This window comes from Pteronotus mesoamericanus, unplaced genomic scaffold (genome assembly GCF_021234165.1).
Source record: "Pteronotus mesoamericanus isolate MK-2021 breed Mesoamerican mustached bat unplaced genomic scaffold, CSHL_Meso_final scaffold_167, whole genome shotgun sequence".
In the NCBI taxonomy this organism is placed as follows: Eukaryota; Metazoa; Chordata; class Mammalia; order Chiroptera; family Mormoopidae; genus Pteronotus; species Pteronotus mesoamericanus.
Window position 1 is genome coordinate 849465 of NW_026555308.1, and position 23492 is coordinate 872956.

The window sequence follows — 23492 nt, forward strand, 5'->3', positions numbered from 1 at the left end:
CTAAGATTGAAACCTTAGTTTATTTTTTAGTGGATGGGTGTGTAACTGAACACAGGTCCAGCTGCCTGCCGCTACAAAAGCCAGTACCCAAGAAGCAGGTGCTGGTGTAAAGGAAAATGGGTTATTTGCAGATGCTGGCCATCTGGAAGGTGGGGGACTCACGTCTCAAAGCCCACCTCCTGGAAGATGGGGGAAGACTTACGTCATGAAGCCCATCTCCACCTCTTAGTGGAGGCAGAGGTTTTTTATAAGGAGGGAGAGGGGAACAGAACAAAGAGATCAAGGGAGAGGGGTGCAAAGTTCTCCATTTGCAGACTAGCAGTCCATTTTGATAAGGCAAGTAATGGTCTGATGTGCATCATCCTGGTTTAGTCATCCTGACCTCACATCATCCTGGTTCCATGGTTAAACAGCAAATCTCCCAGAGCTGGGATGCCTGAAGGTCAAGGTCTGTATCTTTTGAAGTTAGTTCGTATGATTCTTATACAAACATGCTGTTCATCTACAAGCTACATATTAGTCAGAGTCAGAAACATTGTCAAAAGAATTGTTGGGTGGGTTACCATTTCCCACCGGTACAGTTTTCCACTGTCACAAATCTCCACTGTTCATTTTTCTTCCATTTCTGTGGAAGGTAGAAGGTTAGCCAAAACATTTAAGAAATTGAAAAAGTCAGGATCCATTCTTGTTTTCCACTGTCACAAATCTCCACTGTTCATTTTTCTTCCATTTCTGTGGAAGGTAGAAGGTTAGCCAAAACATTTAAGAAATTGAAAAATTCAGGATCCATTCTTGTTTTTTGGCGAAAAATAAAATTTTACAGACAATTCAGTGAATTAGAGTCTCATTTACATAATTGTGTGTTATGGATTTTATTGAAACATATTTTTTCTCCTAAAATTGCCCTCATTTTTATCATAGAGCCAAATTCAGATCAATTCATTTACTGTATTAAGTAGAGTTTCAATTCAGCCTATTTGCATGAACACAACAAGAATAGCAATTGATCATATAGGTTTTCTTAAATCTACTTTCCTGGAATGTTACAAGGAATTTTCAGAATGAACTTCAATTAGCCCCTCAAAGTGGAAAAACCAAGCCACACAGTTGGCATCAGGCTTTGCCTACAATACCTCTATACATTTGGGTAAACTCAGGTTCTTGAGGTCCCCAAAATGTCTTCAGGTTCTTCCTTGCCATCTCCCAGGAAAGCAACTTTCACTTCTTATCTGGAAAGACTGCCATAAACCATGTAAATAAGCAAGTTATCAGGCCATTTCTCCAAGGGGCTTTTCTTGGTCAAGTTCAGTCTTTATTCCTTAAAGCCTTTGCTGACATCCAGAGTCTAGGCATGTCTCTCAGGCATGGCATTCCAGTCAAAGTCTTGGTTAATAAATCCACAATTGGAAACTGGAAGAAAATCAGATTACTATTGAATTTCATGTGAACAAATATATTGCCATGAAAATAATAATACTCACTAAGAGTTTCCAAATTCTGGAGGGATCAAGTAGGGAGAAAAATATAAATACTTCATCATTTCTACAATTTATCAAATTGCTCTATGAAAACAAGAGTTTTTTTAAAGTCAGCGATATTTTGAACAAAGTCACAAGAACATTTTCAATTCATTCAGCTCCATAATCAATTCCTGTTTATACCAATTATTTGCCAGTATCTGTACAAATCCAGTCATTCTCCAGACCCCTATGAATCCCCATTTATTTCGAAGATATGATCTGAAAATTTGTTCTGAGAAACTTTTATTTTAGAATAAGTCAAAATCCTTTCCATTAATTACTTGGTTTGATTTTGGTCAGAATTCACATTACCTGTGGGGCCCCTAAGCTGAAAGCTTTGGGTTCATGGTGTCCTCTTACCTGTGAAAGAAAATAAATCCTCAGAATCAACTCATTTTAAATTCCAGCCTAAAAGTATTTCCACAGATGTAGTCCCAAGGAATACTACCTCAAGGGAAGGGAGAAAGAGCCTGAGCAAGAGTCAATCAAAACAACGTATTGCAAAATCAGATCTGCAAAGGCTGCAGATATTGTTAATTATGAGATTTTTAAAAAGAAACCTAGAGATTTAAAAGAAGTAGCTAAAAATGGAAGACATGAAAGTCTATCCAAATTGATAAAAGAATAAAATTATATAGTAGAAATTTAAAATATAACCATTAAAATTTATAACTCAATGGATGGGTTAAATAGGCTATACATAGTTGAAGTGAATGGGAAATCTGAAGCAGTTACACAAAATGCAGGGCATGAAATAGACTAAATGAAAGAGCTTATTAATTGGATTTTAGGATGATGAGCAACTTGCACTTAACTGGAATCCCAGAAGGGACAGTGTGGATGGCAGCCACTATTTGAAGAGAAATTCTGAATGCTTATTGTGTGAGCGTGTGCACTACGGAGTAGTAAAACTATAATGATAAATTAAAGTACACCAGGTCAGCACCACGGTCACTTCTGAAGGGGAGGGTGGGCACACAGATGCTCGCTTAAGTCTCTAAATTGTACACAATCCCCTATTTATGCTCTTGGGACATATACTAAGTCACTTAAAAGTCCGGGCCAGTGTCTGAGAGCTAACGGGAACACGCTAAACGCTACAGGCGCTAGCGACTGGCAGTAAGTGCCACAGCCTGACCGGAAATCCTCCCCACCATTCTCCTCCGAGTTTCCGGTCCAGAGGGAAGCTTTCTCCTACGCAACGGCCCCTGCGACCCCTAGCGGCGCGGCGCCGCAGGGCTGCGGCAGGACCGATGGGTACTATTCCCTCTGCCCGGTGGGCGGGACTTCCTGGAGGCGGGACTTCCTGCCACTGAGTGACGGGCGCAGCATCAGCACCAGCAGCAGCGGAGGTGTCTGTGCTCTGGGGCTGTTGCGATAGCCGCTGCGACCGAGGCGACTGGCCCCGGCCTGCGAACTAAGGGCAGTCGGGGTGGGAGAGCGGGCGCGCCGGCGGACAGCGGGCCGCGCTGGCGGCAGCGGTGGCCGCGATGATGGAGATCCAGATGGACGAAGGCGGCGGCGTGGTGGTGTACCAGGACGACTACTGCTCCGGCTCCGTGATGTCGGAGCGGGTGTCGGGCCTGGCAGGCTCCATCTACCGCGAATTCGAGCGCCTCATCCACTGCTACGACGAGGAGGTGGTCAAGGAGCTCATGCCGCTCGTGGTTAACGTGCTGGAGAACCTGGACTCTGTGCTCAGCGAGAACCAGGAGCACGAGGTGGAACTGGAGCTGCTGCGCGAGGACAACGAGCAGCTGCTCACCCAGTACGAGCGCGAGAAGGCGCTGCGCAAGCAGGCCGAGGAGGTGCGTGGGCCGGCCGCGCCGGGGACCCGCCCGTGGACCGCGTACGCCCCGCCCCGGGACCCTGTCCCACCAGCCCCTCCCAGCACTGCCCCAAAGTCCTGGGGCCCCTAACCCAGCCCAGGGGATGAACCCTGCTCTCCCCCGACCCCGCCATCCTCTTCGCCTGCTGCTCCAGCCCGAAGGCCGGAGCCCAGAACCACTTGGTTTGATCGGTGGAGCTTGCAACTTAAACAGCCCCTAGCCTCGGGCCAAGCCTCGATTTCCCCTCCGTATCCGCCTCTGGTTCGACACTCCCAATTCTTTTTGCTTTCGTGTTTATTTTTCGCAAACTGGACCCCAGTTGCTACCTCTTGTTGCTACAATTCTTAACGCCTCCACCCCCTCCAGAAAAGGGATTTCTGAGATTCTTACGGTTCTGCAGTAGAAGAGATCTGTTGTCAGACCTTTTCCTTGTCCCTAATCCAATGTTTTGAAGGTCTATGACATGGGTCAATTTGATAATTGATGTAAACCCATGACTAAGGCTAGTTAGGCTCCTTCTCTGGCACCAGGTGAAAGACTCCAGGTTTCTGGAGGTGATTTCTGTGCCCTGTGGTTTCCCTTGGTTGGGAAGATTGTTAGCATAGGTGGAAAAGGCTGAGGAATTCCAGTCTGGCTTTTAAGGAGCTAAAAGTAGAATTTTGAAATACTTATGTTCTAGGATACCTCCATAACCGGGGAATCTCTTACTCGTGAACCAATTAGAAGAACAGTGCATTGTAGGGAGTATCACTTAACTTCATTCATTCACTATTAAATATTTAACACTGACTATGTGGCAGACCCAAACAGATGTGGAATGTGGGTTCCCATCCCTGCTTTGCCTTTGTGACCTTGTCCATGTTGCCTGCCCTACCTGCATTTTGATTTTCCATCAGTAAAATGAGTCAGTTGCCTTAGATGATCTCTAAGACCTGACATTCTGTTATTCCAGGCATTAGGTGATGCTGTTTGATTTACGAATAGGCAGTTTCTTATTCAGTGAGTTAAACTTTTCAATTAATTTGGCTGAACACATTCTTTGCTTTAGCATTGAAATAGAAGATTGTTTCAGTATTTTTTTTCTTTTTTACTTGAACCAGAGTAGTTCATGCCCTAGTTTGGTTTAAAGCATGTTTATAAAAATTATCACTGCCTTGTATTAGTCCTGCTTAGAGTGATTTATTTTGCTTTTGGTTTCATGCGTCTGTCAAGAAACTGTTGTCTATTGATTGGGGTGCCAAGCTCTACCAAAATTGATTTAAAACTCTCAAGGGGGTGCAAAAGCTCATAGGACTTTAGAGTTCAGAGTGGCCCTCGGCATTTACAGGGGAAGGAACTGGCTCTGTGAAGCAGTGGGACTGTACCAAGGTCACATGCCCTGGAAGAGCCAAGCCAGGACCCAGTCTCTTAACTCCCGGCCTAGACTCTTCTTTCCTTGTCATGCTGCTATGGAAGATCAGAAAGCTGCACCCCCTGAGGACTGGAGCACTGAGGTTCCCCTTGCCCACCCATGAGGCTATGGCTGCCTCTCTAGTAGTGGGCAGTGCCGTCTGCTTCTCCGACCACTCTTGGTGGCCATTTGATGCCTAACTGAGGTTTCAAGTAGGTTTGTTTTCTTTCATCAGTATCTATGTGGTCAACATAGTGGATGAGAAGAAACTAAAAGGAGAAAACCAAGGTGGCCAACCATAAGACTAAGAATCATAACCTCTAGCTTAAGATTTATTCTGCCTGGATTAGGTCTCTGTTCTGCTCTGTGCAGTCCTATGCAACCACAAGTGAGTATGCTTCTGACCTCTCACCTCCACTCCCCTGGACTAAGAGCTGGGGGGCGGTGTGCTTGTGGTTTGGAGGAGAATGCCTTCAAGGCCAAACCCCGCTATTGCTCCAGCTATTAGAAGAAACTGCACAGAGCTTCCCGAGCAGAGGGCCATGAGCAAATGCTTGGCTAGCCAGCATTGAGGTTGTGATTAGATGTGATTAGACGTCCACCCTTGGAAAGACTGCAAGTGGTGTTACAACTAAAAAAATGGCCAAATCTTGTAATCATTTTGGCATTCTAGTTCATTTATGAAACCCGGCAGGCATTCACTTTCAGTTTTGTGAAAAGGACCACTGCTTTGAGGATTGGCCTCTTTTTCTAGGCAGGAATTAGATCACAGATGTGTGTCTGATAACATAGGAGCTGGCATGTCATAGGCTGCGACATGTTCATGTTACAGTGTAGCTCCAGCATCCCATCGACTCTGCTCTGGCTCAGTCAGAGCTGAGTAACCTGAGCCGCCTGCAGCCTTGTGAGCAGGCAGAATCTTCAGGGTTTGGTTTTGTTTTGTTTTATTTTTTAAGTCTTGAGCAGAGCAAACAACCCTGTCCTCTACTTCTTGCCTGTAACAACAGCAGTGAGAGATTGCAAATATATTCTGGTCCTAGGGTGGCTCCTTGGTCCCAGGACTGCTCATTCAATGAGAGCGATGATGGCTAGAGGCAGTGGGGTCCAGGGAGAGGGCTTGAGCCTTGGCGTCCGCAGATGCAAGCTTGAGCGCCCGCCCTGCCCTTGGGGAGCCACATACCCGGTGACCAGTCTTCCCTTCTCTGGCTGCAGTGGCCACCTCTGTAAAGTGAGTAGGTTGCCAGACGTGGCAAATCACTTTCCTCTTAAGTGCCAAGTCCATCACTGGCTCTTGTTTTTCTGCAGAATTGCTGCAAGGCAGATGTAGCGGAGTCAGGGAGGAGCACCTTGGTGGATTTTCAGGGAAGCTTTGGTTGGTAAGCATTGGACATCTTAGTCTCTCCTTGTGCAGGATTTACCCTTGTAATTGAGGCCAGTGAATCGCAGTTAAACTTGCAGAGCTAATTGGACCTATTGCTGGCTTCTGCAATTTCTAACAGAGGTCTAAAAAATGCTGAAAGTTTTTTAAAAAATCTAAGTTCTTTCCCATTAGAAAAGAAGGTTGGAAACGAGCAGTTGTCCGGGACAGCTGGAGAGCAAATAGGTGCCTCCCAGTAGTAACCCGAAGCGGGGTGAACAGAGGACTCCATGCATTCTGTTTCCCTGGGCAGCAAAGAGCCCCCTGCCTTGCAGTGCTCAAGCACTTAGCTGATGAGAAGAAAAATGTTTGAGAGACAGGTGTGAGTTTAGTAGCCATCATCTGCCTTAAAGTCTTCTTTGCCTTGAAGAAACTACTGTTTATTACAAGCAGCCCAAGTGGATGTTGTCGAAGAGATATGTATGTGGCTATTTGCTGATACTACCACATTTGGTACTCTTTAAGAAAAGCACCCAGTTGGAGGAAAGTTTGACCCAAAACTGTTTTCTAGTTATATAAAAGTAATCCATTTCACAGAAGAGCATTCGGATTGGATTAAGCTGGAGTGGGGGCAGGGGAACCATATCCTACTCCATAGAGATTATCATTTTGCATTTTTTTCGTGAGCAAGTTAATACATTGAATCAGAAGTTTTTCTTGTTGCCCCCATTACACCGAGTAAATTCACCATTGCTTGGACAAGATATGTGATTTCGTCTTCTGTCACGTTGTAATGTTAAGAGCAGTTTTTAAAAATTGTATGTTTGTTTTAGATGAAGCCATTAAGATTTGGTGGCCTGAGTTGGCTTTCCTAGTTGCCTCCTAAATGTTGGGACATTGCAGCTGTACCAGAGCCACCAGGAGTACACCAAAACCTCCCCCCCAAAAATGGAAAAAATAGGTGTACAAAAGCAAAGAGAGGCACTTTTCAGCAAGGGTGGATGTGCAGGGAAGATGCCCGCTTTGGGAAGGAGGCCTCTAGCCTGCAGCCCTGGTGCTGCCCCCTTCCTGCCATGACAGGAACCCTCTGGTGGCAGTTAGACAGTGGAGTCAAGGACTGGGACAAGTTAGTTCTTCCAAAATTGGGGTTTCTAAATTAAATTTAATATCTGCTTCTTTATTTTTAAGTTTTTAAAAAACTTCATTTTGAAACAATTTATAGAAAGATTGCAAAAATCCTACTTTTAACCCAGATTCCCAGATGTGAACTTTCTCCCACGTTACTCTTTCTCCGTCCCTCCCTCTTGCTCTGCTAAGACCTTAGGGGACTTGTATGTTCCCATGGTCCCCTCTTTCTGGATCGGATCTGCTTTTCATGACCTTGATGATTGTGACATCACAGGTCAGTTATTTTGTAGGATGTCCTTCAGTGTGGCTTTCCTATGGCCTCATACCGAGATTCAGGATGCCCCGAGAGGTGATGTTGAGCTTGTCTAAGAATCTCTTAAATCTTTACTGTTTGCAAGATGGGTGTTGGGGAGGAGACACAGAAGTGTGAGACAGGCTTCCTTCTCTCAAGCTCTGCTTATTGCAGGGTGGGAGGATGACCCCTCAGTGCATAAGAAGATGACTGACTGCAAGAGACCCAACCAGGAGCATTGTCAATAGCAGCACAAAGGGATTTTCCAGGCATTTGTTTCCTGTGCTCTGTTAAAAGTCAGGGCTCTGGGGCCTTCCTTATTACCTCCTGTATCGAGCCACTCACTAAGTTCCAGCATTCTTTTGGTCCAATTTTTTGTCTTAATATGCCTTCTTTTTTTTTTTTTTAATTATTTTTTTAATCCTCACCCAAGGACTTTTTTTTCATTGCTTTTAGAGAGAGAGAGGAAGGGAATAATAAAAACATCAATGCAAGAAAGAGACATCAATTTATTGTCTCCCATACACTCCCAGACTAGGGATCGGCCCCCGACTGGGGATCATTTGTGTCCAGACTGGGGATCAAACCCTCAGCCTAGATATGTACACTGACTGGGAATTGAACCTGCAACTTTTCGGTTATGGGACGATGCTCTAACCAACTGAGCCACACTGGCCAGGGTAATATGCCTTCTTTTTATAATCTTCATTATACCATCCTGGTTCCAGTTGCCACTAACACATTGGTCTCTCTAACCACTCTCTCCTGCTCCCAACCCTTCTCTAGCCAGAGTGCACTACTTTGGAAGCAGATCACACCTCCCTCTCTCACTCATCCATTTATTCATTCAACAAAATATCCTGAGTGCCAGGCTTGGCTGCAGGCTCTCAGGATTTAGGTCCCTTCTATCCCGGGGCAGGCACTTGAGTGGGGAGATGTCGGGGGGCGGGCACTGCCATACATCCAGATAATGATAAAATGGGGGCATGGATTGTAGAGTGAAGGTAGGAATGGGGACTACTTTGAATAGGCAAAGGGACTTCCAGGAGGGGACCCCTTCTGCTTGAACCCCTGCCCCATTGCTCTTATACTCCTTTCTATCCCTTTTGCATGCTGTTCCTACTCCTCAGACCACCGGGTGGTTCCTGTGCACGTCTGGCACAAAGACTGCATGGAACACATTCAGATGCTGGCTGCTTCAATGAGTAAGTGCATGCTGACAGTGAATGGTTCCCATCACTACCGTTGGCCCACCCCAGACCTTCCACACTGCCCCGACCCAGGAACAGACCCCCACTGTGCCTTGCACCCCAGCTTCCCCACACCTGTTTCACCAAGGGCCAGTGCCCTCCCTGAAAACACACCCCAAAGAAGTGCTAATCTGTGAGTGTGTGTGTGTGTGTGTGTGTGAGAGAGAGAGAGAGAGAGAGAGAGAGAGTGTGTGTGTGTGTGTGTGTGTGTAAGCAAGCAGCTTTCCCCTACCTCTGTGCAAATTACACTGAGCTGTCTATTTAGTTCCTGAAGGTCAAGTTGAGTGTGAAGCAGCTGTCTCGTCCAACACAATGTTCTGTGGTGATGGAAATTTCAATTTTGTGCTGTCTGATTCAGTAGCCCATGCCGCACAGGGCCATTGACACTTCAAATGTGGCTCTAACTAATTTAAGTGTAAATAACCACGTGTGGTTCATTGGGATTATCATACTGGGCGTCGCAGCCAAACAGTCAGGCTCAGTCACTTTTCTATAAAGGCAGGCAGTAAACATTTCTGTTACTCAACTTCAGGCAAGAAAGGAAGATGCTTAAAAGATGGATTGTTTTTGTTGTTTCAGGGAACATATTCCAAAAAGAGGGGAGATCCCAAAGCAGTGGGTTTTGATACAGGATACCAGACAAAAGAAAATATGTGAGATGAACCAAAAAAAAAAAAAAAAAGAAGAAGAAGAAGAAGAAGCATGCCAGCTATTTAGGAAACAACAGAGAGGTGATACAATCCTTGAAAGGCTGAGAAGAGGTCTGGTGGGAAATCCCAGGACCTAGAAATTGTCTGGTGCTCATGACCCAGAATTAAATCTTTGACCTGGGACTTTTCTTTTCTTTTCTTTTTTCTTCTTTCTTTCTTTCAACAACTTTATTGAGGTCAGTGCACTAAATTGAACATATCTGAAGTGTGCAATTTGGTGAGTTTTGACACCTTAACACCCAGAAACCATGCCCGCAATCAAGATAATGATGATGATCATCACCCCCAGTTTCCTTATGCCCCTCAGGGATCGCTCTTCTCCTACCCCCGGTAATCAACGATCTGCTTTCTGTCACTGTAGATTAATTTGCATTTTTTAGAACTTTATATAAATGGAGTCATGCAGTGTATACTTATTTCTGTTGTTTTGGCTTCGTTCAGCCAGCAGGATGATTTCGAGGTTCATCCAGGTAGGTGCTAGTTATCCTTTTGCTCAGTCCTTTAGTGCTGAGAAGCGGCCCCCGGTGTGGGTGTTTATCCACCTCCCATGGCTGGAGTAGCAGCTTCCCTGCTCCATAAGCTCCTGCATGTGTCAGTTCTGTTCCCTGCGGCACTTCCACAGTAACTTGTTCTGGAGAGGCTAGAATCAGTTGGTGGCCTGCCTCGGAACTAGGGCATCCTAAGAAAGAATCCTTATTACCAAGGTGAAAAAGTCTCACCCCAAGGAAATGAAATATTTGCAAAGACACTGAGAGTCTGCCTGATCTCAGTGCGGGCCACCTCTTTTGGGCAAAAGATTGGAGAAATGCCAAGTTAAGTGGGACAAGGGAGATGGGGGTTAGGAAGTTTAGATTCTGATTATCAACAGCAACAGATTCAAAGGGATACCTTTCATTAAAGTTTCCTAGGTGTACCTATCCAGGTCTCAGGTTCTCCATGCTCTCTGAATGCCATTCCTTCTACCTCATTGTGGATTCCTGTTCTCTGATCTTACCCACACCAGCCTTCTTACTACTTCCCTCTTCTCAGAAAACAAATACCCAGATCAGGGCAAAGGCCCCTGGGTGCTTGCTTGTGCATGTGGCTGTGAACCTGTCTCAAGTTTACAGTGTTCAGTTCTGGAAAAGAGCCTTTGTCTGCAGAAAGGCAAGCTACAAGCGTCCTTAGCATGTCCCCTGTTAAATTGTACAAGAAGCCAGTGTAAACTGTTAAGATTGCTTTGAAGAATGCAGTTTACTTGAGAATAATTTCTCCCAGGAAAATTTATTCCAAGGTGGGACATATAGTTTTATCTTTCCTATTTCTCCATGCACCAAACATTACATATATGCTATATTTAATATATAAAGTATGTGCTATAAAGTACTATATATTAAATACATAGTATATAAATAAATATATAATATATAAATATTTTATACACTCATACATGTATTTTTTCTGTCTTATTAATTCTGGAAAATCAGTGTGAGTTAAACCAGTGCCATTTGTTGGGATCCTTATTAGGCAGATGCTGAACTAGCAGTCCATTTAACATGAACTTGAGGAACCTTTGCTTTTTTTATGACTTCAACCAGGTTCCTGGATTGCTGCGCAGTGGCCTGGTCTCTCAGACGGGTGTCTAATGCTTGAATACAGAAATGCCCTTCCTTCCCGCTCCTGTGTGTCCACCCAGAGGGCCTTGGGGGCAGCTCTTGTAATTCCAGGGCCCACACGCATGTCCTACCCTACTCACCTGCATTCTAGATCTAAATGGTGACAGTTGTGAGAAATGGAAAAATGAAGCTGTAGAAGAGCATCTGTGTTTGAGGCGTTCCGTGCCCCCTGCGAGCCCTTGGTAAACGTTTGATCATGTCAGGAGGTCCCTATCAGTGCCAGGAATTAGCCATCAGGAGAGGGGCGTCTCCTCCAGGCACGGAAGCCTGCGCCAGGCATCCCCAGTGTTTACCGCTCTGCCTGCCCTAACATAAAAGACCCCCCCAAAAGCATTTTCCTCCTGGAAACTCACTCTGCACCCTCACTCCCAGGAATGAATTAAATGATCAATAATGCAAAAGAACAAGTCTTTTTTTTTTATTTAAGATTTTGTTTATTCATTTTTACTTATTTATTTTTCAAATATTTTATTTATTTATTTTTAGAGAGAGAGGAAGGGAGCGAGAAAGAGAGGAAGAGAAACATCAATGTGTGGTTTGCCTCTCGTGTACTCCATATGGGGGACCTGGCCTGCAACCCAGGCATGTGACCTGACTGGGAATTGAACTACCAACCCCTTGGTTTGCAGGCCAGCACTCAATCCACTGAGCCACACCAGCCAGGGCTATTTATTCATTTTTAGAGAGAGAGGAAAGGAGGGAGAAAGAGAGGGAGAGAAACATCAATCAGTTGCCTCTCTCATGCCCCAACCAGGAGCATGCCTGCAACCCAGGCATGAGCTCCAAGTGGGAGTGAACTGGCGACCTTTTGGTTTGTAGAATGATGCCCAGCCCACTGAGTCCGAAAGAGCAAGTAAGTCTTCGATTCCTGTTGGGTTCATTTCTGACAAGTCAGAGTTGAGTTATTTCCCGTGTGTGACCCTGGCCTAAAGGACATCTAAGAGGGAAGAATTAAATTTAATATGGTAATTTACTTTGATATTAAATAACCTTGAGTTAGAAAAGTCACCCAAACTCTAATGATTACATTCTCCAGGAGTGTTCACCTAGTGAGCTCTCTTGCATTCTGGGAATTGGGAATACTGGCTTCTGTTGCCATTTTATATTTGACATGAAAAGTCAGTTTCTTAACTCTGCTTTTATGTATAAAATGGGAAGGATGGTCTTGTCATTCCCTGGAATACTTGGAAAAGCTTCCTTTGATTCCTAGATTTTGGAAGAGCCCACACTCAGGTTATTTCAGTTTGTATCTTGAATTCACCAAAAAGCAAATTCTGAAAACCAAAGTTGAATTTAATTTTAAAATAGTACTTTATTAATGGGGAGGATTACATCTTAAATCTAAAAAGGGACTCCTGTGGTATGTTGGTCTTTAGAAGTAGGAATTAAGTATTTCATATTTACATAGTAAGAATAAGCCATTCTGGCACATTTTCAATTGTATAATTGCTGTCATTGTTTTTTTGGAATACTTAAAGGTTTGTCGTAAAAGTTGCCTTAAACACCCATGGGTTTTCATGTACTACATGACATTTTGAATAGGCTTGGTAAGACAGATGACAATTCCAAATAAACACAAGTCCATAGCATGTGCAAGGGAGAGGGGAAGGAAGAGAGAAAGAGAGGAAGAGAAACATTGATGTGAGAGAGAAACATCGATCGGTTGCCTCTGGTAGGCACCCCAACCAGGGCCAAACCTGCAACCCAGGCATGTGCCGTAACCAGGAATTGAACTGACAACCTTTTGCTTTTTGAGTTGAAGCCCAGCCAACTGAGCCACCCTGGTCAGGGCAAGACATACTTTTTATACTCCAGTGAGTGCCATGCAGACCCACTTAACCCAAATGCTGAGAGTTAAATTTTTATTTTTCTAAGTTCCATTCGTATTTTGTTATAGTTGGATTCTACTTGAAAATTTTTTCCTTTTCTTACAGAAGACTTTCTTTGCAGACTTAACTTAGTTTCTACCCTATCTTTCTCCCACTGCTGAAAGTTCTTGATTCTTTTAAATCTAAAATAAATGATTGGTAAATAAAAATATTTTTTTCTTTGAAAACCTCTTGAATTTTTTCTGACTTTAATCCAGTTTAAAATATTCCCTACTGACACCTCTCCCCACCTGCCACAGCTGCACTCCCTTGTGTTGGCAGAGCACTTTGATTTGCAACTTCTTTTCCTCATCTGTTTATTTAACTACCAACACAAAGCTTCTGCTTTATTTCTGACCCCATCAACTACTCTTCACTTGTCAAGATAATTTTTACTTCATCTCAAGTCTAGTCCTGAGCATGTCCTCATAAAAAGCAAAGGTTAAGTATTTGTTTAATCTTGGCCAGGCACTGTTCCTTCACATTAGCTATTCCTTATAATATTTGATGAAGATTGCATTGCATATTCCATTATGGTTAAATGGCTAGCTTGCATTTTTGTTAACTAAAATTACCTTAATGACTCTGAAATATTCTTTTCAAGAGGAGAAGAGAAGGATTTCTTTTAAGCTGTAGAGCACCATATTGTGTTTGTAACATTTTCTTAAACTCATAGCCCCTAAGGGTCCCTGGTCATCACCTCTGGTAAGATGCTGACCTCTGAGACTGGGAAGGATCGCACACTGGACAGCAGTGGTCCTCACCCTGCCAGGGAAGCCGGTCAGGGAGGGTGAGGCTGGCCAGGGTCCTCTTGAGTCTGCTGGTAGTCCCTTGTGGGTTTCTTGATGCTTTTTATTCATGTAGGGAGTTGCTCCCCATGAGTGCTCACTCATACCCCTTATCAGCTGGTAGTGCCTAGAGAATGGAAAGGATGTCAGTTACTAAGGTCTAAGCATTTCCTGCCCTGTGGGACCATCTCTTTGGCACCAGGATTCCATGTGGCCAGTGGACTACAAATGATCTTGTGTGTCAGCCCACCCTCAGTGGGACCCATCTCCCTGCCTCGACCGTGCCTTTGCCTTTGGCCTTGAGGCAGTCCGTGTACACAGACATTATGTAGATGTTCCCTCTCTAGGTTAATGTCTCCGCAGTTCCGGATGCTGAAAGGCCTTAAAATGCCATAGTCACAATTTCTGCATGGGACCTGGTTTGGGGCCAACTTCATCAGGAATATATAGGCATGTGGATTTTATGTCATGACAAGGCTTTTTGGCACTGTCACCTATTTTGGATGTTAATGATCGCCTGTCTGGACAGATTTAGGAAGTCTGTGTGACCTTAAGGAACTGGGGGTAGGTTTTCTTACATTGTCTTTAGTTTGAAAATCTTTTTAGCTGACTCCCAAATATCAAATACAGGTAATATGATGAAATATAGATGGGAAAAACTTATAGTGAAATGGCAGTAGCATCAAAGAACCCTTTTTTTTTTTTTTTTTTTTTTTTTTACAAAGCCTCCTTGAAGTGATGAGTTTTAAAAAAGAATTTTCCATCTTCCACCTTCAGCTGCCCCATCAAAGAGTTCTTCACTGGCTCAGGATGACTTTTCACCTCATCCCATACTTAGCCTTGAGCATCTCTGATCAAAAATAGGGACCTCTTTCTGAGAACCAGCAAACTGGTGCTTTTTGACAGGTGAAATGTTTATTCAAAAAATAAACAGGTGACTCAGGATGATTCTCAAGTTAATCTATAAGAATAAGCCAATGGGACTAACCAAGGAAAATGTTTAAAAGGAGACTTGAAGAGGGTGAATATGTATCAGCTGTTAAAAGATGTTGTAACGCTACAAGCCTTTGGCGCTGGCTCAGAAATAGATTGAAATATATGTTAGAATTTAGCATATGATAAAGGTGGCATTTCAAAGCAATGAGAAAAAGATAACTTGTTAAATAAGTAAATGGTACAGAAGTAAATAGCCCCAGCTGGTGTGGCTCAGTGGATTGAGTGCTGGCCTGTGAACCAAAGGGTTGTTGGTTTGATTCCCATCCCAGGCAGGGCACACGCCTTGGTTGCGGGTCAGGTCCCTGGTTGGGGGCACGCGAAAGGCAACCACACATGGATGTTTCACTCCCTCTCTTTCTCACTCCCTCCCCCTCTCTCTAAATATAAATAAATAAAATCTTTTTTAAAAAAAGTACTTGCAGGCATGAGATCGACAAATCTGTGAATAGGTGTATAATAAAGGTTCTTATAAATCATTAAGAAAAATATGAACGTATGCTGGGAAATGGCACAAAGGGATATGAGCTATTCACAAAAGTAGTATACAACGGGTCCTCAAATAACGTCCTTTTGTTCAAAGGCATTTTGTAATAACATTGCTAAGATGCCGTAGGAACTTAACTCTTGTTTATATCAGTTAGCCTACGGTAAAATGCCTTCGTTATACGTTATTTCACTTAAAGTCACAGAAGTTGTTGATGACATTATGTGAGAACTTACTATATATTACGAATAAATTTATGGAAAAAATGTTAAATATTACTAGTAATCAAAGAACTGAATTATTCTAGGCCATTTTCCCACCTGTCAGATTGGCAGCAATGTTGTCAAGCTAAATGGAGAGATGGTGAGAGCTCTGGGAAAGGGGACCACCCCACTGTGTTGGGCGCATGGATTGGGATTCCCATCTGAAGAGTGAGCAGCAGTGTGCGGCCACAGCCTTAGACAGTAGGACGCCATTGGGCAGACACAGAGGTAGTAATGATGGTAATGGACATTTTAAAGAACGATAGGCTATCAAATGAGTAAACTGTGCTTCATGCACACGTACAGTGGAACACATACCTCTTAAAAATGGAAGTGGCAGAATGTGTTTCTTGATGTAGAAAGATGCTCCAGTTTAAATGAATGGTCGGTCACAAAATACTGTGTGCAAAATGGTCGCACATCTGCCCTGCACACTCATACACTCACACACACAGACTTGCCCAATTTTAACTACCGGTGGATGGTAGATTTATGGTTTTTAGAAAATAATCTCCTTTTTAACTTAACACTCTCATACGATTTTTCTACAAAAGCATATGTTGTGTATGCCATTCTTTTAATTTTTTTAAGGAATAAGAATTAAAATTGCCCAATTTAAAAAATATTCTTGCCAGTCAATTAAGAGCATTTGTTCATTTTACATATGTTGGTTATATCCATGGTCATTCAAAACCACTTATTTTTCCTGGCTGTGGGGCGGTTGTTTTTCTTTTTCTTTTTCTTTTTTTGTAATTCACATTACTTAAATTACATGTGATGTCATTAATACAGACTTTCTGCCTGAAGCCAAGTCTTCCCCTGCCCAGTCCTCCTCTGGGGTCCCCACCCTCTCAGTCCTTGCACAGAGTAAGTCAGCCTTCAGACAGGGGCCACCACCCCCCGCCCCGCTGCAGTTTTTAGCGGAAAGGCCTTTGAATAGCTGCTGTTGGGAGAAGTGTCCAGGACCCAGTGTTGGAGTCGGGGTGCTGGACGCAGTTACTACGGGAAACACAGGCGTGGCCTACCCAAGTTAATTGACATTTCTAGATATCCAGAACCTGACATCAGCGATGTTTCTTATTGCCATCTTCTAAGGAACTCTTGTAGGTCTTAACCTACCTGATACTAGTTCTTACTACAAATGAAATTTCTCAGTAATAGTCTTTTTTTGTCTGTTCAGTAATATCGAGGTGTTAACACGTCCCCCTCGAGGCTGTCATAGGAATTAGAGTTGGTGGCATCGGGGTGGCAGCCAGTGCCCATCCCTACCCCCCTCAGAACCTGGCATCGCAAGCCACTTTCAGTGTCAAGCTGGGTGTCCTCCTGTGACCTTTCAGGAGCTTCTTTTATTTTTCAAAGAGATTTCTTTTCACTTGGTTTGAGAATTTTGCTCAGAAACTTAGCACAAGGACCAGCTACATAATTTGTGGGGCCCAGTGCAAAAATGGAAATGCAAGGCCCCTTGTTAAAAAATTATTGAATTTCAAATTAAACCAAGAATGGAACTTTCTAAATTCTGGACCTCATATGATTTCCCGGATAGCTGGTTACAAGCTACAGTTACTCATTCCGTTTGGCCCTGTGGTCTGTGTCCGGGTTTGCCCGAAGACGGTGACAGGTAATGTGACATAAAGGGAGCCTTGCATTCTGGCCCTGAGCCTGGTCTTTCACTTTGGTCCTTAAAGCCTGTGGCCCTTCTGTGGAGGGTTGCCGCCATCTGACCATCCCACATTCATAATGCCAGTTCTTTCCCTTCCATGTGTAGAAATTCATTGAGTTTGAAGATGCCTTGGAACAAGAGAAGAAAGAGCTACAAATCCAGGTGGAACACTATGAGTTTCAGACCCGCCAGCTGGAACTGAAGGCCAAAAACTATGCAGACCAGAGTAAGTAGCCTGCCCGAGGGCTGACATTGAATTCTTTGTTTTCAGGCCTCCCGCAGCTGGGCAGAATGGTGAGAAACTTTGATGAAAAGAGTGAGAAAATCCAGCAATAGCCTTATTTTATTTTACTGTGATTCCTTCAACCAGTACACTGCTATATATTTCTGTAATCAGCCTCCAATGCTTTGTGGAAATAAAATAAATAATTAAGTCCCCTTTGATGATGTAGCACTTTCGCGCATACTGCAGTCTCACCCCAAATCACAAATCTGTGATCCTCACATGGTCCTTTGGGACAGAGCTCTGCAGCTGCCTGCCTGCCCTGCGAGGCTCTTGTCTGCGCACCACTGAGGAAAGATTGCTGTTTTGTGACCTGGAAGTTCGGCCTGATGACGCAGCCCCCTGGAGTGACAGTCCCTAGGAGGGATGCACAGGCGATTTAGGTCCCTATAGGAACACCCTCTGCCTTGCGAAGAGAAGGGAAGAAAGGGATTTTTTTTTTTTTTTTTACTATTTTTGTGACAAGAACTATGCTTTTAGTTTTCAGAAGTCTTTGTTTAAATTATACTGTCAAAATTAAAATGATCTGTGTGATTTCAGTTTTCTGTAGTTAGAAGTTTTGACGATGGACACCTAGTTTGCTGCTTTACCAAGTTCCCTTGGATGGCAGGTGCTTTCATTTCTCTGAAAAATTCAGATAAAATTGGGAAGAAAAATGGTTGGATGAGTTGGGTCTATCACTATCCCAAACCAAGACTTAAAAGGCAGTACCCCACATTGTGTTGGCGAGTTGTGGACGGCCCGCAGGCTGTTGGCCACGTACCTGTGCAGACCTGCTTGTATTTGCAAACTGGAAGCAAACAAAAAGGCCCAGTTTAGGTATGTGTAGATAAACCCTCTCTATAATTACGCAGACTCCTTGACATTTGCTGTGCTTAGAATACTTTTCATAGTGAAACCTTTTCAGCTCTTCTTAGAAGGAAAACATTTAAACTCCAAATTACAGATTGAAGTTGTTCATTTGGTCAGCGCCATGAATGAGAGCCAGAGGAGAGAGGACAAACCTCTGGGCAGCGGTCTGTACCCCCGACCCAGCAGAGAGGTTAGCAGAGGTCCTGGGGCTCTGACCCCAAAGTCCTCTCCAGGGACTCGTGTGCAGACAGGCAGCCCCTGCCGAGGCTGGTGCAGAGGCCAAGGGTCTTCCTCTCGCAACCAGCTCTGTGTGTGTTATGTACCAGCGTCTGTAGGCACTTAAAGCTCTTCCAGGGATGACTAAGCTGTTACTCTGCTTTGTGCAAATACCTGTTGCTCCGCAAAGTTTGGTCCTTGGACCAGCAGCGTCAGCATTACCTGGAGTAATAGAAATGCAGACTCTGAGGCCCCACCTGTTAGGGAGGGAATGGCCTTGACAGTGTAGCCTCCCAGGATGCTGCTGGGAAAGCTACACTGGGACTCATGGAACAGGAGAGTGTATGGGCTGAGTGAGATGTTGAATAGTGTCATTGTTCAATCAGTTTACAACAATAGCCAGAAAGTGGGGCAGACGGAGAGGCTCACATACTGAGGATGGAGCGGGTGCTGGGAGGACTGGCACATGAGTCCTGGGCCCATGACTGTCATGTGTTCTGTCCCTGGCTCTGCATGTCAGCTGTCCCCTCTTGGTGGGACTACAAGGACAGAGTTGCAGTTTGAACAAAGGACTGCAGACAGAAGGTTTTCTTGTCCAGTGGCATGCTTGCTCTGTTGGTGAGATGTAGGGGTGTGGTCACCAGCTGCCGCTATAGTTCCCCAGCGAGGCCTTGGAACAGTCAGACACAGAACACATGCAGGCCAGAGAGGACCGTCCTCTATGTCACAGGGGCTGCCGATTTAGGGGTGACACTGCTGCCAGCCTGAAAGTAGTATATAATCATGACTTGTTTTTTTTTCAGCCCTTGGTACACACATGTAACGGACACTTGTGTGTCTGTTGTGTGTCTAAGTCGTGGATATTCTTTGGCTCTTTAACACATCTTAGAGGTTACTCACTTACGAATTCTGCCCTTTTCCACAGCCTCTTGCTCACTTCTGGTCTACCCTTGACACATCCTGTGAGTTTTGCCTGCATCTCCGGAACCTGCTAGCTAACTTAAGCTTAGGTAGTAATGCTTTGTGTGTTTCACTTGCCCTGTATCTTTTTGTAGCAGAACTGAATAGCCTCAAGTAACACAACACACATACAATACACACCCCCAGAACAAGTCTTCATCTGCATTCTAGCATCCCCAGGGGATTCTGTCCTGCTGACAACAATCTCTGAGCTTCAGATGCTGCAGTAGTGTGCGCCAGCCATTGGCTTGTCCTGTAAACCTCCACCCTCCACCCTCCATTCCGTAAGCCTAGAGCAGTATGGAATTGTGAGAACTGGATTGTGTGGTTGACAAACAGCTGTTGTGTTTTCCAGTTTCCCGGTTAGAGGAGCGGGAATCAGAGATGAAGAAGGAATACAACGCTTTGCACCAGCGACACACAGAGGTAGGTGCCCAGCCATGATCTGCATCAACCTCTAGGCCACACAGGACACACTGGAATGAAACCACAAGAAAGCAGCCACAGCCAGACACATGGGGTGGCCACTGACCTTGGTTGCCTCCTTGGCTTTTCTTTTCCTGGAGTCCGGCTGCCAGGCTGGAAAGCTGTCAGCCTCATGCTGATCAGGCTCCGTTTTGCTGAGCTCTGTCATTTTTTCCATCAGAGCACAGCAAGTCAAGAACATTGCACATTAGAGAGGGGAGGCAGACGGGCCTTGGTCAGCCGGCGTTACTCACACAAAGGTGTCCTTCTCCACAGATGATACAGACCTACGTGGAGCACATCGAGAGGTCCAAGATGCAGCAAGTTGGGGGAAACAGCCAGACCGAGAGCAGCCTGCCTGGGCGAAGGTAGGCGGGGCCAGAGCCTGCAGAGCCCAGTGGCGCCTTGTCCCAGAGGAGGCCAGAGAGCTGCATCCTCCTGACTCAGGAAGAGGGGTGTCTGGTCGGAGTGCGTGGCTTAAGACAAGAATGTGTGCTAAGATTTTTCCAGGTGCCAGAGTAGGGGGGAGGGAACGGCCCATGTGCAGTCACAGGTGCCCAGCGGAGATTGTGTACAGTCCATCCTAATGCTTGCAGATTCTGTGTTTGTGACTTCGCCTACTCACTAAGATTTATTTGGAGCCTCAGAATCAACACTTGTGGTGCCTTTAAGTCATTTACAGACACGGGCAGAGCAGTGAGAAGTTTGCATCACCCAACACACCTGATGCTCACTGAGGTCAAACAAGGTATCGCTACCTGCTTGTCTCAGCCTCACGAAGGGGTGCCCGGAGGATGGAGATGGAGGGCGGTGCCGTGTTGTGCAAGTCTCAGTGGCCCCAGAATCCGAGAGCTGCACTCCTCCTGCAGGGCAGGGCAGTGCTGATACTAGCAGATTGAGAGGCCCTGGCTTGTCTGAGCCCAGGAGCCCAGCGCTGGTTTATTAGAGGAGTGGGGAGAAATCTGCAGAGGCCAGGCTCCTTCTCCATCTCCTGTGCCCTTCGGTCAGATAAAACCAGCCCCCAGCCCCCAAGGGAGCAGGTTGTCAAAGATCTTCAGGGTGTTGACAGCTTCAGGGAGTTGACCCATGAGAGATCTGAGTTATTGACCTGGGCTGGGGAGGTTGGTGCCAATTTTCAAAGCCTCCATCAGGTGAGAGGATGGACCAAGCTGGGAATCCCAGGCCTGACAGATTGTGCTCAGCCACTGGCCCATTTCTAGCTGTGACCTCTCATTCCTGCAGGCAAAGGCTTACAGCACCTAGTCGGGTCATAGGTGTGTAGGCCTTGTTGGCTACAAAAGCTTTTTTTGTCCTGCCTCCTTATGGGGTTGTATCTGTAAACAAGTAGGCTCAGATGCTTCCTTGTGAGCATCCTCTCTGGGTCACTGTGGGCAAAGCTATTGCATTCCTGTATTGGAGTCTTCAAATGTGGAAACAGAAATGCGTACTGTGGCACTTTCAGTCAAGATGGCAGCGTAGGCAGACATGGCTCGCTTCTTTGTACAACCACAGCAAAATTACAACTAAAATATAGAACAACTGTTGCTCAGAACTGACAGAAATCGAGTTGAATGGAACTCTTGACAACTACAGAGTTAAAGAAACCACATCCATCCAGACTCGTAGAAGGGGCGCAGATGTGCAATGGCCCACATTCATGTGTGGTGGATAAAAATTCGGGAGGGCTATCTTGGGAGCGAGTAGTCCCAGAACCACACCAGGCCCGCCCAACCCAGGGTTCCAGTGCCAGGAAGATAAGTCCCCACAACTTCTGGCTGCAAAACCGGTGAGAATTATCTGTGGAAGAAACTTCTGGAGCTTCAAGCAGTTCCTCTTAAAGAACCCACATATGGACTTGCCTACGGGGACTCACTCACTCTGAGCTCCAGTGCTGGGGAGGAGGCAGGAAGGGGACCAGTGGCGTGCAGGGGGAGGCTGAGGTGTCTGGCATCAAAGCAGGCAGATGCCATTGTTCCTTTCCTGGGCCCTCTCCCCACAAAGTCAGAGGACTGGTGCCTAAGATTCCATCGACCTGGCTAACATTGTGTGACCTGCCTTGGAGGTCCCCAGAGACTCGTCCCACCCAACATACAGGCCCATCCAAGCTGATTTTCCCTGTGAATGGCTCATGCTTCACAACTTCCTAAATCTTCTCAAACAAGCAGCATCTAGCTTCAGTGAGCCTCAGACCTGGAACTAGCAGCCTAGATTCATAGCTTGGCTACGCTTGGAAATCTCCAGGCCCAGCACAAGTAGCAGCCATCTCATATTCTTTATAGCTCAGGCAGGGCAACCCTGGGCAAAACACAGATGGGGGCTGATCTTCGCTTCCACCACCCAGGAAAACCCAGGGCCGGCGCACCCAGTGGATGGCTACAGACCACATCTGAGCACCACCACCCTGCCCCTGCACAGCAGATCCTCTGTGGACAGCAGAGATTGGTGGTCAGTGGTCATAGCCAGTCCTTGTAGCTGACTGGCCTGGGTAAATCCCTCCCATTGACCTGCCAACAGCAACCAAGGCTCGACTACAAGAGGAGGGTGCACTCAGCCCACACGAAGGGTGCACCTCAAGTATCCAGCTTGGGTGACGGGAGGCTGTGCCACTGGACCCTACAGGACACCTACTGCAATTGGCCACACTACCAAGACACGGAATCAAAGCAATTCGTGCCTAGTACATAGAAACAAACACAGGGAAGCTGCCAAAACGAGGAGACAAAGAAAATACCCAAATGAAAGAACAGATCAAAACTCCAGAAAAAGAGCTAAATGAAATGGAGATAAGAAATCTATCAAGTCCAGTGTTCAAAACACTGGTTATAAGGATGCTCAAGGAACTTAGTGAGGATCTCAACAGCAAAAGAAAGATCCAGTCAGAAATGAAGGACACACTAATTGAAATAAAGAACAATTACAGGAAAACCACAGTAGAGTGGATGAAGCCGAGAATCAAATCAATGGTTTGGGACATAAGGAAGCAAAAACAAGCAATCAGAACAAGAAGAAAAGAGAATCCAAAAAAAATGAGGACAGTGTAAGCAACCTGTAGGATAACTTTAAGCATTCCAACATTCGCTTCATAGGCATGCCAGAAGGAGAAGAGAAAGAGCAAGAAATTGGAAATATGTTTTGAAAAAATAATGAAAGAAAACTTTCTAAATTTGGTGAAGGAAATAGACATGCAAGTCCAGGAAGCACAGTGAGTCTCAAACAAGATGGATGCAAAGAGACCCATCCCAAGACACATTATAATTAAAATGGCAAAGGTTAAAGATAAAGAGTTGGGAGGGGGGTATGGGAGAATGGGTGAGAAGGATTAAAAAGTACAAATAGGTAGTTACAGAATAGGCATGGGGATGTAAAGTACAGTGCAGGGGAGGGAGCAGCCAAAGAACTTAAGTGCGTGACCCGTGTACATGAACAAGGGTGGGGGGGGACTGCCTGAGGGAGTGGAGGGTGCTGGGTCGGGGGGAGCAAAGGGGGAAAAAATCAGGACAACTGTAATAGCATAATCAATAAAATA

The 23492-nt window shown here is 45.2% G+C and overlaps 1 protein-coding gene across 2 annotated transcripts in view; it reads left to right on the forward strand.

The window, feature by feature from the left end:
• The first annotated feature begins 2840 nt into the window (after positions 1 to 2840).
• The window catches only part of MAPK8IP3 (mitogen-activated protein kinase 8 interacting protein 3), a 51456-nt gene continuing 30804 nt past the window's right edge, over positions 2841 to 23492 (forward strand). For both annotated transcript variants that reach the window (XM_054589393.1, XM_054589394.1), the window contains exons 1-4: positions 2841 to 3328; positions 17296 to 17416; positions 19857 to 19927; positions 20243 to 20334. In XM_054589393.1, the coding sequence (XP_054445368.1) occupies positions 3011 to 3328; positions 17296 to 17416; positions 19857 to 19927; positions 20243 to 20334 (602 nt within the window). In that variant the 5' untranslated portion in view covers positions 2841 to 3010. The remainder of the gene's footprint in view (positions 3329 to 17295; positions 17417 to 19856; positions 19928 to 20242; positions 20335 to 23492) is intronic.